Source organism: Aythya fuligula, chromosome 13, assembly GCF_009819795.1.
Source record: "Aythya fuligula isolate bAytFul2 chromosome 13, bAytFul2.pri, whole genome shotgun sequence".
NCBI classification, from domain to species: domain Eukaryota; kingdom Metazoa; phylum Chordata; class Aves; order Anseriformes; family Anatidae; genus Aythya; species Aythya fuligula.
This window is the reverse complement of record NC_045571.1, coordinates 12,924,652-12,938,563: the sequence shown is the minus strand read 5'-3', so window position 1 is coordinate 12,938,563 and position 13,912 is coordinate 12,924,652. Positions and strand designations below refer to the sequence as shown.

Sequence of the window (13,912 nt, the reverse complement as noted above, 5' to 3'; positions counted from 1 at the left end):
GTGAAAAAGCAACATTAGCTTAAAGATTTTCACATGAGAACTGCTGGTGATTGACAGGACGTACAGCACAGTCATTAAAACCAGAAATGCGTCTGCTCTGGAACCTCTCACTGGCATCCTGAATTAAAGTGTGTAACAAACTTCCTAGCAGTGTGGTGCAAATGTGAGCACAGCCTTTGGTTTATACTGAAGGTTTTGTTTTTGTAGCATGGTTTGGCTCACTTCAGCAGCCTGTAAGGGGAGAATTTGTGCAGCATGCTTGGGGTTGGCTCACCCAGTTAGGATGCAGATGACCAGATGCAGCCCAGCAGACTCCAATGAGGCAGGTGTAATACAGGTATTCTGACTGGATTTAAGTGTGTTGCCATCAGTGCTACACTCAAAACAGCTGGCTTTGTTACCTACACTGCAAGCTGCTGTCGCGTTAGCTCGTGTCAGATGCCAGCCATTTACAGTATGCACCATCACAGCGTGACTTCAGTTGGCAACACAGAGTCAGTCACATGCCAGCAGCCTACTGTAAGGGTGGGGGAGTATGTGGGAAGAAGGGGGAGAAGATACTCTCATAAAATGCTTTAATGATTTATTTTTAATATCCATTTTTTAAGCCTGGGGAATTGCAGTCCATATGCTTTTCCCTCCTGGCTCTAGTTGGCAAAGAAGCTGATGAATATGGTCCTTCATACTCCTTCCATTTTGTGAGGAGCCAGAAAATATGGCTATATTTAGCACGTTTCCAAGGCCAGCAGCAGTGTCTGTTGCTGGGTGGTGATTCCCTGGCTGGAGGCTTGTGTGCCACCCTGGGAAAGGGTGGGAATGTGTGTTGCCTGGAATCGGTACTCGTGCTGAAATAACAGCACCAAAACAAACTCCACCAATTCTAGCGCAATGGATGCAGTGGTTACAGCAGGCTCAGCACGCTGCTTAGTGGTGTGGGTCAGTCTCTCACCGTGCCTTTCCAAATGCACACAGCCATCTAGTTCAGGTGCTTTCCTGTGTGATGCTCTGTGCTACTGTGTAGGGCTCTGAGACTATCTTGTGCCCTTGTGCTGAACGTCGATACGCTGGAGCCGCAGCTGCTCACTGCATCAAAACAATTGGTGCCTTTTAGAGGTAAAAATATTCATCTGAAGCTTAGGAGCCTGACTCCTGTTATATTTTCTCTTCCCATTTTCCTAGGCGAACCCAGGTATAAAATGGAGTTGTCCTTATTTGTCCCCATCTCACTATCCACACAGCAGATTTGCTACCTGTTCCCTGTTGTTTTCCCTGCTGTGTTTCAGCTGGTACTGAGAAGTGAATAATGTCAGTTCCTTCTTCCTTCTGGCTGCTTTCGTAGAGCTCAAATCAGTCTTGAAAAGCTTTTGTGTTGCTGAGAAGCACTGAGAACTGTAGACTTCATGATAGAAGTGTAGAAGAAGAGATTAGCCCTACCAGTATGGATGTTCAGTAGTGCCCATTGCTTTAGAGCAATTTTGAAAGTTTTTTTTTCATAGCTGGATGTCTGAACTGGGGTTGCCAAGAACAGAAATGTTTTGTCTCTCTGTCATACCATCAGTTCCTAACATTCATCGTCAGATGAAGAATCGACAGCAGAGTTGGAGAGTGAAACTCTTCTCAATTGTGGCTTTTAAGCAGTCATGGTGAAATGCAGCAGTTAATGATGCTTGGGACTAAAATGATGACAAGTGGGAGCTAGGTTGAAGGTGCGATTTTGAATTTGCATGCCATGGTGATTCATTTAGCCTTCCTGGAGCCATAGAAGGCCTGAACGACAGCAGTGCTTGCACTTTACAGCCTCTGCTCTGCAGTAGCATCTCTGCAGCTCTTAATTCCTTGCAAATATGTATCACAAATCCTCACTGAAACCAGTAGCCCTCCTTTTGGGCACTGATTTCTGCTCACAGCTCTGTCTGCAGACAAGACCTCATGCTGTATGTTGTTTTTCTGATAACAGAAACATTTTATTTTCAGAACCCCCCAACTGGAATCAAATAAACTCTGTTTTGAAGGGGGAGAAAAAAAAAAAAAAAAAAGCAGGTGCCCCTGCTTGGTGTGAAGCTTTGTGACATGCAAAGTTTCAGTTAGAATAGCAAAGTCCTTTTCCAGCTGAAGTAGGTCCTGTAAGTATTATTTATAAAAATGGAAGCTGTTTTATCTTCTCCATTCCTGCAGTGAGGAAGCAACTTCCCAGATTTATTCCAAATTTGGTAGAAATTTAGTGTTTTCCCAACATGAGCTACTTATGCCAAGTTTCAACCAGGAAGAATTTGTAGGATTAATATGTAAGCCCTTGAAGGCTGTAGCTTAGAATAGAGCAGCTGCCTGGCCGTTGACAGCACACGGCTCTGAGTGGGTCTGCATCCCTGCAGTAGCTGTGGAGGTGGGATGCTGCAGGCGTGCTCTGAGCCTGAAAACTGGGCTCTGGTTCCAGGTGATGGGAAGGGCTGCGGAGGGACCTGATCCTATGGAGCTGGACAGATGCCACCTTCTTTGTGAGCTCTTCAATGCACATGGGTTAGGGAGGGGAAGACCGTAAACAGATCACAGAAACAGCTTGGTTTGGAAAAATAGATTCAAGATGGTGTCTAACGTCACCTTGAAGCAACGTGGTTGCTTTTGCTGTTCCTCCTGTCTGCAGGCAAGGTGAGCAGGATCAGTCTGGGAAGCAGGAAGGACAACCCAGGCCACCCTAATTCCAAACGAGTCTCCTCCTCCTGGTTTAATGCAGTTATTTACCTTTTAGTAGTGCTGACTTATCTGGGCACCAAGCTGCGTGGTGCCTTTTTACCCTCACTTCAAGCAGATGTAAGAAAGTGTCTGGCGATGAAGATTCATGTACTCAGGGCCTGTGAGCAATTAACTCAGTGCTAGGGATCTGGTGCTGTTGGATTGCAGAGAAGCCAAAACAATAGCATTATAAAGCCTCCTCTTTTTTGGTTTGGTTGTCAGGAGACACTTAGCACCTCCTCTAGGAGCAAGGCACACTCAGAAGCCCGCCTTTGCAGAGCGAGAAATTTGCAAGTGTTTTTTTCCTGTCCCAGCAGGTTTAGCCCATCACTTCTTGCATTTAATTATTTGCCTCTAAATAGGAGTGGTGAGCCGGGAGTTGTGTTTAACTGCTTGGTCCCCTCAAAGCAGATAAGAGGAGTCTGTCTCCAGTCTGACACTGCATTGTACGGCCCCTTCCACGCTGCAGACCAACTCTGCAGCCCTCTTCTCCGTGAAGTCCATGTCCCTACCAGGAAAGGGGCAGCAGAAAGCACACCTAGATCTTGCAGCTCCAGCAGCCTGCTTCTCCTGGTGTGCTGAGAGGGTTAAAACCCATAAACCCATCCTCTCCAGGGTGTCAGATCACTGGCTTTGTGCAGTGATTCCACCTGTACTTTTCTACTGGCAGAGACAGGCCTTAAAAATCCCCGGGGGGGGAGCATCCTCAGTTCAGGCAAGGGACATCACAGGGAGGTTTCCACAAGCCTGAGCCCTGTGTCTGGTGGTGTATAGCAGGGTACACATGTGGATCTGGTTATGGGGTTATGGTTATGCTGTGTGTGATCCTGCCAACAGGCAGGGACAGGAGATCACCTCGTTTGCCCTTTTGTTTTTTTTTTGAAAGCACACTTAATTATATTGAGGCTGAAAACTCAGTGTCCAGCCCTTGGAGAGAATGCCTGGGACACAGGCTGGGTAATGGATGCTCCTATTCCTTTGCTGTCTGCAGCAGCAATTATTAGTTATCTGTCATGTAACAGCTCTGCGTCCCTCAGGTCTGGCCCTGTTCTATTAGGCTCTGAATAGCCACAAGAATTACTGTCCCCTTCCCCCTCCTCCTCAAAAAAAAAAAAAAAAGAAAAAAAAAAAAGGCACAAAACCCAGAAACACACAAACATTTTTGCATAAAAGTTATTTATAAAACTTGTGCATAAGTTGTGCAAAATGTCTGTATTATTCTGTATGCCTCTTTTGAGGAGGAAAAACATAGAGAAAGGAAAAAAACAATAAGAATAATTATTTATTCTTAATGTTAAAATTTGTCACTAGTTTTGTGTGGTTAGTGGACTATTGGCATTTATTATTTGTTATTTTATTTAAAAAAAATGTTTATTTGAAGATTCATATGACTACTTGCAAACACTATTAAAGCAAGGTACTGTTTACAGATGGTTTTTGAAAGTGATTCGTTCAGTTTATTTCAGGTAATTTGTATTGTTAGTGATACTCTGCTTTTTTGGGAGCCACAGGTTTCACTTGTACTTTTATTTATTTAGGGGGGGAAAGTAATCAGTGACACAAAGTACTGTGGCTTTTAATGAATGAAAGCACAAAGGGGAAATTGTTTTAATTATTACTGCTGTTACTGCTAGTCTCCAGAATCTCAGACTACATGTGTGCTGAAGACCAGAGGTACTTTTTAGGGAGAAGTTGTCTGTTGTTTTACCCAAAGCAGCTGGGGAAGCGGTAGAGAGAGTTTTGTTTCTCGCTGTCTGGTTGTCAGGGCCAATTAAGTGGCCTGGTGTTGGAAGGGAGGGGAAAAACAAGAATCACAAGAAAATGGGGAATTTTGATACTGCTTCTATAACTGTTGTTGCTAGCTTCTCAGAATAATGGTGTTTGTGTTTTATTTTTATTTTTTTTACAACAATCGTGTTAATGTCAGGAAGCTTCATTTTTGGATTTAGCTTGACAGTGTTCAGTAAGTATTACAGCAGCAGAAGTCATGTTGCTCTTTTCTTCACCTAAGTATGGCATTGCTACAGGAAAATCACAAAAGTAGCACAGTAGGTACCAAAATGCCTCTGCCTGGATGATTGTGTTGTTACAGTAACCCAAACAATCCTTAATTAAATTTCTCTGGCTGCCATTAGTGTTACATGCACTGAGATGCTGTTTCATTATGTTTTCCAGGGCCGGTGTACCCGAGAGAACTGCAAATATCTCCACCCTCCCCCACACTTAAAAACGCAACTCGAAATAAATGGACGCAACAACCTGATCCAGCAAAAGACAGCCGCAGCCATGTTTGCTCAGCAAATGCAGTTCATGCTACCGGGCGCGCAGCTACAGCCAATTGTAAGTTACAGCAGTGGATTGGGTTCACGTTGGTCCAGATTTGTTGCCTGTTTACTTCTGGAGGCCTCAGCCCTATGCCTGAGCTCAAATAGGCAGATCTTCCTTCTGCTCTGACTCAGGCAGCATCTGGGTGGGTGTTGAGTACTGCCTGAGGGCATCCAAGTGCAGGACTGAAGAGCTACAGCAAGCCTGGCCTTTGGGTTGGTCTCATCCAGTCTCTGTTGTCACATACTGTAAGCACAGGGCTCTGTGATGCTGCCTCTGCATATTCTTGCAAGGTGTGGCTCTCCTTTCCTCTGATAACTAAGTACCTGTGCATCAACTGGAAGCATCTTAGCGCTAGCTGGATTTTTGACCAGTTAATTCATGTACATCGCAGAAATTGAGTGTCTTGATTCCAGTGGGTCATGTTTTGGATATCTGGTCTGCACAGGGGTGAGGATGCTGGAATTCTTCTTTTCTGTGGCAAGAAGCCAGCTGAGTTCCTTGGACCAGGTACATTGCACTCAAGGGCTAAAAACATGGAAGGTGAATCCCACCCAGCCTGTAAGGTATTTATGTCTGGGAGTGAGGTGAATTTCATTGCAGCTGCCCCAGCAGAGAACTGTGTTCATGTCACAGACCTGTCATGGTTTTTCACAGTAATGCTGCTTTATACCTACAGCAGGAAAGTTTTACTTCTCTTCAGGTAGGGAGGGAAGCTTGTGGGAGGTAGGTGTTTACAGAGCAGGTGGTTTGATGAAGCCTTCGTTAGCTGTCCCTGCTGTGGACTATCAGTTAAAGCAGGTTTTCAGGCTGGATAACCCTGTTAATGCCAGGGAGAGGATGGCTTGTGCCTGCTGGCTGGTGTATCTGGGAAGAGGCAACAATCATCTGGTGAGTTTGAGTCTGTCACTGTGTTTATCTTTAAGAAAATGTCAAAGGTCTTGAAGAAGCTCTTCAGTGCTGACATAAATAAGCTGCACATTTTTAACTGTGAGCCTAATTAGGAATTTTCCATTTAAAGTCATGGCTGAATGTCTTTCCTGGGGCAGTGTGCACTTGATGTGCAGTTGCTGGGTGAGGCTCCTTGGGCTGTGCCACCCAGGAGGTCTGACTAGATCCCCAAGACAAACTCTTCTAGCCTGAAGACATATGAGTCTGTAAATCAGCCTGCACTTGGCCTCGTGGCGTCCCATCTACAGTGCCTGGCTTCTCTGCACAGATGGGGCTTCAGACTCAGCATCCATCACCCACTTCTGACAAGTTTGGGTATCACTGGTTTATCTTTATAAGACATTGAGGGAGTGTTTTTCCTTCTTGGAGGCTGTTGTGCTGTTTGCTATAGGAGTTTGATATGATGCTGTGCTTCACTCTGCCTCTGGACTGAGGCGTTTCTGCAACATGGCACATTCCTTCTTTCTTGTGAAGGCTACTCCATGATCATCCTGCATGTGCTAGCAGCTTTATCTTCACCCTGCTATGTAAGATAGGGAAATGCTGTTAATTCTTCCAATTTCAAAGGTGGAAAAGTAAAGCAGAAAAGAAAATGGGCCACAAGAAGAATCATTAGTTTCTCTGGATCTTAAACTCAAATCTGCTGCAGATTTTTGCACCTCTTTTTATGGAGTTCACTTTTCACCGAAGTGCATGTACATGAGAAGGAAATCCTGAATTCCCACAAAATGGTAGCACTGGTTTCCTAGCCCTGTATCGAAAGCAAACCTTTCCTGTTTGGGGTTTTCCTCTGTGGGGAATTCACAGTGGATGCTCTTTGGCTGGCTATTCAAAATATCTTTGGGATTTCCTCTTTGGAAAGTTCCCATCTTCCCACTTTGCAATCTTGCAGGTCCAGTTCACTTCTACCACAATTTCTCTGCTGCCTTTTAAATTGCCTCTGAGACTGAATCTGTTGCTTTGTCTAGTTAGTGCTCTCATTTCAGAGGTAACCTTATTTGATGAGAAAGGTCCCTGCTTTCTAAATTGTGCCATGAGGGAGACATGGGCAAAGAAGAAAAATAAAAATTTGTTCTGCGATGACTGTTCATTTCCTGCTTTCCCACACTTTGCTCAGAGTAAACGAGCTCTTGTTGTAATTCCTGCTGCCCAACTTGTTCCACACCAGTTTCAGGACAAACAAGAGACTGCTCTTTCACCTGCCTTTGATTTCCCAAAGATGCTGCCAGTGGAAGCAGGCTTTGAGATTTTTTTTTCCTCTCTCTCTAAATGAGAAGGGTGGGGCCTCCTTCTGGCTACACATGAAATTCTTCAAAGCAAAAAGCATTATATCAGATGCAGCAGCAGAACAAATCCCATGTGATCAGAAAGCTGATCAACAGTATGCCTGCTTAATTGGGATGCTTGCCAGAGACAAGATTTGAAGCTGTATATTTAATAGCTCCAAACAATAGCTGAATGCCTAGACATTTTAAAGTGCATTTTCCCCCAGAAAAGCTACTATGTAAAAACAGTACTTAATTTAGCAGCTTTGCATCACAGTTCCTGAAATGGCATTGGATGCGTCTGTGTATGAGCTTGCATCTAAACATTCACCATCAGATCTTCTTGCACCACTGCTGATATCCAGCGAGTGCTAATCTTCCTGTTGAACCAACAGTCAGGACCCTCATGATGCCTGTTTAATGAAGGCACTGCTTGGAGAACTGTGTCCCAGGTGGGTTGCCTGCTGCACACTGCTCACAGAAGCCTACTAGGTGTGAATTGATGGTTGCTAGCGTGAGCCTATTTCTCTGAAGTCTCTGGTTGCTCTCTGATGTTGCTGTTAACCATCCATGCAAAGCTGAGAATCACATGAATGTTTGATGCCCATGATGCAGTTTTAAACAGAGTGCTTCACGCAGCACTTAAAAACAAGTCAGGCAAGGACACAGAGGAGAGTGTTTACTCTGTACGTTATACTCCTCTTAGAGGAACCTTGGGGAGATCACATAGGTGGCAAGTAGGAAGGCACCTGTGTTAGCAAGTAGTAAAATTTCAACTTTTAAAAGTCCAAATTCACCTTAACTGTTGGCTTTGGCTGAACAGTGTTGGAAGCTCTCTGGGATGGTTTTGCCTGTGTCTCTGTTGAAGACCAAGTAGAAGTCAGCTTGGAGGTGGATAGAGCTGGGTTCTGGCATTGTTACAGAGAGCCATTTCAGTCAATGCTCAGATTCAGTTACTTTGAGACGTGTGTGCAGAAGTAAGGACACCAAAAGGTGATGCACCCTGGGCCTGATCCACACCCTTTTTATTCTGTTTCATCCCTTCGCAGCGGTATGAGGCAGACTTCTGGAGCTGGCCATGGAGGTGCTTCATCACTGATTGTGTGACTGACCCAGTGGTGCCTGGTTGTGACTTTCAAAGTGCTGTCCTGTTAGTGCTGTCAGAACAGATGGCTGAATAGAGCACTGCAGTGTTGGTACAGCTGCCTCTGCTGCCTTGCAGCTGCTTCTGCTGCTGCCCTGGGAAGTTGTTTCCCCTCTCTGCACTCTGCTTTCAAGCCCTACATTTTTTCTTCCTGTCACGCTCTTTGTAGACTGAACTGTGACATCAATCAGTCATGTGCACCCTCAGTGACAACCTGATCCAGGCTTTAACCCAGCCCTCTGTCCCTCTCCTGATGCAGCAGGTCTCTGCCTCTGCCCTGTGGTACTGATCGAGGGGATAAAGCACAGGGTGACCAACTTTCTTGGCCAGTAACATGGATAAAGTGCAGCAGATCAGAATTGATATTTTAGGAACATGCTTGCTCCATGCAGCAAAAATCTGGTCCTGTGGACCTGTAGTCAAAGGCATACTACAAATGGATAAGCACAAATACCTTTGCCTGCCTGGGAGCTGGTATCTGCCAGCAGTCGGTGCCATGGGGCATTTACACCAGACTTTTATGCAACTGCAGCCCAGTCTTTGAGCTATGAGTGTGTCTTTGTGGTCTGACTGGGGAAAGAAACATCTGTGGTAACAGGCAGCTGGACACTTTGTCCAGTTGGGTTCACTCCAGCATGCTCAGCCTTCATGCTGAAGCGATTGTCTTGCAGCAAGTCTCATGCAGTTGCATTGCATGGGAACACAAGTTTTCGCTTTTTCTGAACAGTACCACTTGTGTCTTCAATATCAGGGTCTTCAGCCTTGTCAGTACAAGATTCTTATCTTCTATATTTCTATCATCAGACTGTAATAAAAGCTGCCTTTTTATTTATTTATTTATTTATTTTTACTGGGTCTCTCATTTTCAGGCTTTCCCTTTTTAGGGGCTGAGGTAACTCAGAATCAACACTTCCCGCCTGAGGCAGCACTTGTGCTGTGCTCAACAAAACACCAGCCGCTCCACTGCCTTCCTCTTCACACCCACTCTGTGTTTCTGCTGTAGCTTTAGCACAATTTCTGTTAGGCAAATTGAATGCAACTTCTAGTTTGTTAACAAAATCAGCTGTTCCAGGTCATATGTCATTCTGGTGACACACTCCTCCCTTGGACAGTCCCTTTGTGCTCACGCCTTCAACCAAACACCTCCTGTGCTCTGGATCTGGGAAGAGCTCAGAGCTGGGCAGTCAAACAACGGTTGCTGTGGACAGAGCAGCCTGAGCCTTTGGCAGGTGTTCCTCTGCGAGATAGTCTCTCAACACCCATTTCAGCTCTTTTCTTTCTTGCGAGCATTTTAATATTTAGTAAACGAGTCTTGTGAGCTGCTACTGGTTTGAGCCCCTCTGCTACTACACTGTAACCTGTTTCCCTCTGCTCAGGAGTTACTGGTAGTGTTTGCATATGCTAAGCTTAATAAAAGGCAGTCTGCAAGGAAACCTGTCCCTGTATTTGCTGAACTTGCGAGAGCTCTAAGGAGGACAACAAGGGAAAGTGGTGATGTTTTCCATTAGGCTGTTTTACCCCAGAGCATACTGGTACTTGTGCAGATAGCAGGCTCCTAAGTCTGACATACATGAAGTTTTCAGGGAAAAGCCAGTTCAGTTTCTTCAGATGACCTGGTAGAGTTGATCCTTAATTCTACTGCAGCCGGGCTGCCTGCTTCCAGCAGCATCCCTCTGTCCTCAGTCGGCATGGGGACCTGCAGGCTGCATGCCCTAGTGTCCTGCAGCTCTGAAGGTGATCATCTTTGCTCCCAGTCATTAAAAGGAGCCTATTATGCAGGTCTGTCATTGAACCTTCTTAATGCTATCCAAGCTGGCTGTTGCCTGTGTTGTAGCAACCTGTGTCAGACCTCACACTGCTCAGGGAGTAGGCAGAGCTGATGGCCGTGCTGATGCCTGGCAGCTCGAGGAGGTGTTGGGACTGTCCCGTGGTGTCTCCAGCATCAGCGACTTCACCCAGCCCACCAGGCTCTTCCCTTGCACATGTGTTTGTCGCAGTCTGTACTGCCACAGGTGCTCCAGGTGCTCGACTCAATTTATAGTGGCAGTCGTTTGGATTTTTTTTTATAATCTTTAAGGCAAGCTGAAGCATTTCACCATTCCCACAGAGATGGTGCTTTCAGCCTGCTATTCAAAAGCTTTGTCATGAGATGCTTCATTAGTGTTGTTCCCTCACCAGTGATTTGGAGTTGTATTGTTGGATTTTGCACCGAAATTACCTTAGCAGCCTTCTATCAGGGGCTCACAGCATGTGTGCCTGTCCACTGATTATAAGACATTTTTTTTCTAGTGTGCAGTCAAAATATTGATCTGTCAGGCAAGTCTTTTGCCCAGCTGCAATCACAAGAGATGAATGGGAGGTATGTTAAGGAGAAGACTGCTGTTTGGAGTAGAAATTGCAGTCGGATTCTGGCTGCAAGGAAGAAATTTGCTTCTATTCCCTCGGGACAGGCCTGGCACAGGGGACCTGCACAGACGTAAAGGGAAGAAAGATTTGGCTGGCAGCATCTTTATTACTGGTACTGATGCATAAGCCAGACTGGATTTCCCAATCCAAGACAGGCAGCCGGGGCTGGCAGTGAGCACAGCCCATCTTTTCCCCTCATCAGCCACAATAAATACAGAGCTCCCTGATGCCAGCTTACAAAGGAGCAGTTTTCAGTGCATTTAGCACACATCAGACTTAGACACCCTGTGTTTTTAGGTTTAATGCATTGAGTGAGGTCTGTTTGTTTTCCAGCTGTGCATCTGGATTTTAATACATCCTTCTCCTAGCTAGGCTTTGCCTCTGCTCTCCTGGGTTTCCTGGAAGGAGGAGCCCTGGGTTGGGTTCAGGCTCTTATTTAAATATGGGATTTTCTGGGAAGATCTGCTGACAGATGTGGCCTGAGGAGGGCTGGGGAGCTGCATCAGGGCAGGAGGGGAATGTGTGGGTCTCCCAGTGGCAGTGGCTGCATGGCTCCTGAGTTTTAGACCCCTGCCCTCGGGCAGGGTGCGGAGCAAAGCTGTAGCTTTCAGTCAGCAGCATCAGGTGCATGGTTCAGGCAGGCAGAATAAATAACCATGAAACCTTGGGAATGCTGGAGCAGATGCCAGACAGGGCATGGAAACAGGTGAATAACGGGTAGCAGGAATAAAATAAAAAACATCCTGATCCTTCGTGTACCCCTCTGTAGGCCCCAGAACCGGGAATAAATAGCACTCCTTAATTGCTCTTCATGGACGTTTCTTTCACTTGATTCACATCAGGTTCAGGTCTGTTAGCTTGTGTTTTGTGTTGCTTGCTCCCAGTGAAGAAAGGAGATGCCCATGAGAGTACGGCTTCGTAGATGGGGACTGTGTTTCAGGGAGCAGGACCTGTCTCCCAGTTGTAGTGTTTTTTTTTGTGGAGAGGCTGGTATATATAATCTCTTTGGGAACACTTCAAATATCCTGCTACATATTTCTGGTGAACTCATGCACTGTGAGGCATTGCAAGCCCCCAGCCTTACTTCCTGGCTCCACAAATGCTCCAGCATCTTCCCCTTGAGCAGTGGGAGAAGTGCCTCTCCCTCCATCCACGCTGCTCTCTCAGGATACCTGGGATTCCTGCTGTATTAGGTGCTGGAAAAACATCGAGTAGATTTGCCCACATGTCTGTGAAAGCCACACGTACTGCAAGGTTCAAGCTACTATGGATGCCTAAAATAAGTGCTGACAATGTGTGTCAGGCCCTAGCATAATCCTGTGCAGACTGGCCAGGATGAAGAAGCGCCTTAAAATAGAATTAACAACGTGCATTGTGACAGAAGTAGAGCAAATGCCGTTGTAATTACTAGTGCTCATAGGAAAGAAAATAGCCCAATGGATACTGCTTTCTCACGAAAGTGTTCAGGGAGTCACAGTGTTTGAAGATCCTTAAAGAGCTTTTCTAGCAGCAAAAGGTGTAATATGTCTGGGAGCCACTGAGAAGTGAAAGAGAGAAGAAAATGATTTATTAAAGGGCTGTGGACTGGAGGATCTCTGGGTTTAATAGTTAGTCTCCCATCAGCTGAAGCAGGGCTTGGATCAGGCTCAAAAGAAGGAACATTGGAAATCCCTCTTAGAACATTATTTGGTTCGCTACATTTAAAACACCAAGGCCCACTGATTTCAGGAGGCTGTGTCTTGGCATTGTGGAGAAGAAAGTGGGATGTATGCTGGAGGTGACCTTTCCTATCAGCACAGGGGCTGCTGCTATCACTCTGACCCTAAGAAGAGGGCATCATTAGGCAAAAGATAGGTTAGGTCAGCTTAGCTGGTGTTACTGTGGGTTAATTTATTCCAGACCACAACGAGCAATGTGTTTTCTAGTATGTCAAAGTACTGGGATGAGTGTGCTTTCAGAAAACAAACTGTTCACATACACTTTCTTTTAGAAACCCACAGGACTGGACATACAAATGCAAAGGCAAGGAAGGGGTGATGCGAGTGGCCAAAGCTATGCCTAAGGCCATTTTGTAAGCACACTTGTGTTTATCACTAAGCAGAGGCTCTAGCTACTGAGGACAGTGTCGTGTATGCCAGCAAATGTGATCAGGCTTTAACTGTAAGCCAGAGTTTCCAGTGGAACAGGTGACAGAAGGAAAAATAAAAACAGTTGCAAGTCACGGGCTGTTTCCCCTGGGCTTTGTGGAAAATGCTTCCTTGCAGGCATTTGTAGAAATGCTTCCTTGCAGGCTCTTGCCATCTGGGTGGTCGGGGGGGTTACTTTACATCAACTGGGATTGGTTCCATTCCCAAACACACCTCAGATCTGATGCTTGAAAGTTTCACAAACTCCCTGACTATAGGGGCTATTCACAGACTTAAACTCCTAAGCAGGTATTGAATTTTAGTATGATCATGCCTACCTAGGAGAACGGAAATTCTTCTAACAGACTGGAATTGCTGGAGAAGTTCAGGCAAGGGAAGCTGGTCTCTGGCCAGCTGCACTCTCCTCTGCTCTTCTTGCAGGACCTGCCTAGGGCAATTAAGGATTCAGGAACAGTCAAGGTCTTTATGGCCTGATGTTCTGTCTCCTCATGGGAACATCGCTTCTCGCAGCACAGGTGGGGTCCTGAACCTGCTACTGGCCCACCTGAACGAGCCGTCTCACCTGGCATGCTCTGACCTTGTCGCTTCCAAGCCAGCTACCCATCTGCTCTTGCAAATCTCTGAGGTCTGGCATATTGTGTCGCTAATGATGTTGGTGTCCTCTTGTAGCCATTCCCATGGAGCGTAGGCACGGGATGTTCCTGTAAAATGGCTTTTGCCTGGAGGATGTTGTCAGTCTGAAACCTATCAATGTGCAGAATGGTAGACCTTGAAGGGTATCAGGGCAGAGATGCCTCATGACTCTGAATGATCCAATTTGTCTACCTGAGCCAGACTATCCATGGTAACCTGAAATTCAGTGCAGGTTTATAGTAAATTCAACCATCGAACTAACTGGGTTACCTGCTTCTAGGTCCTGAAGCTTCAGTTTACCTTGAGGTCCC

At 45.8% G+C, this 13,912-nt stretch overlaps 1 protein-coding gene across 4 annotated transcripts in view; it reads left to right on the top strand.

Moving 5' to 3' along the window:
- Positions 1 to 13,912, top strand: part of MBNL3 (muscleblind like splicing regulator 3) — a 64,886-nt gene that overhangs the window by 23,842 nt on the left and 27,132 nt on the right. For all 4 annotated transcript variants that reach the window (XR_004253861.1, XR_004253860.1, XM_032196294.1 and 1 more), the window contains exon 2: positions 4,906 to 5,070. Coding sequence is in view for 2 of the 4 variants with exons in the window: in XM_032196294.1 (XP_032052185.1) it covers positions 4,906 to 5,070 (165 nt within the window). In the remaining 2 variants the exon portion in view is untranslated. The remainder of the gene's footprint in view (positions 1 to 4,905; positions 5,071 to 13,912) is intronic.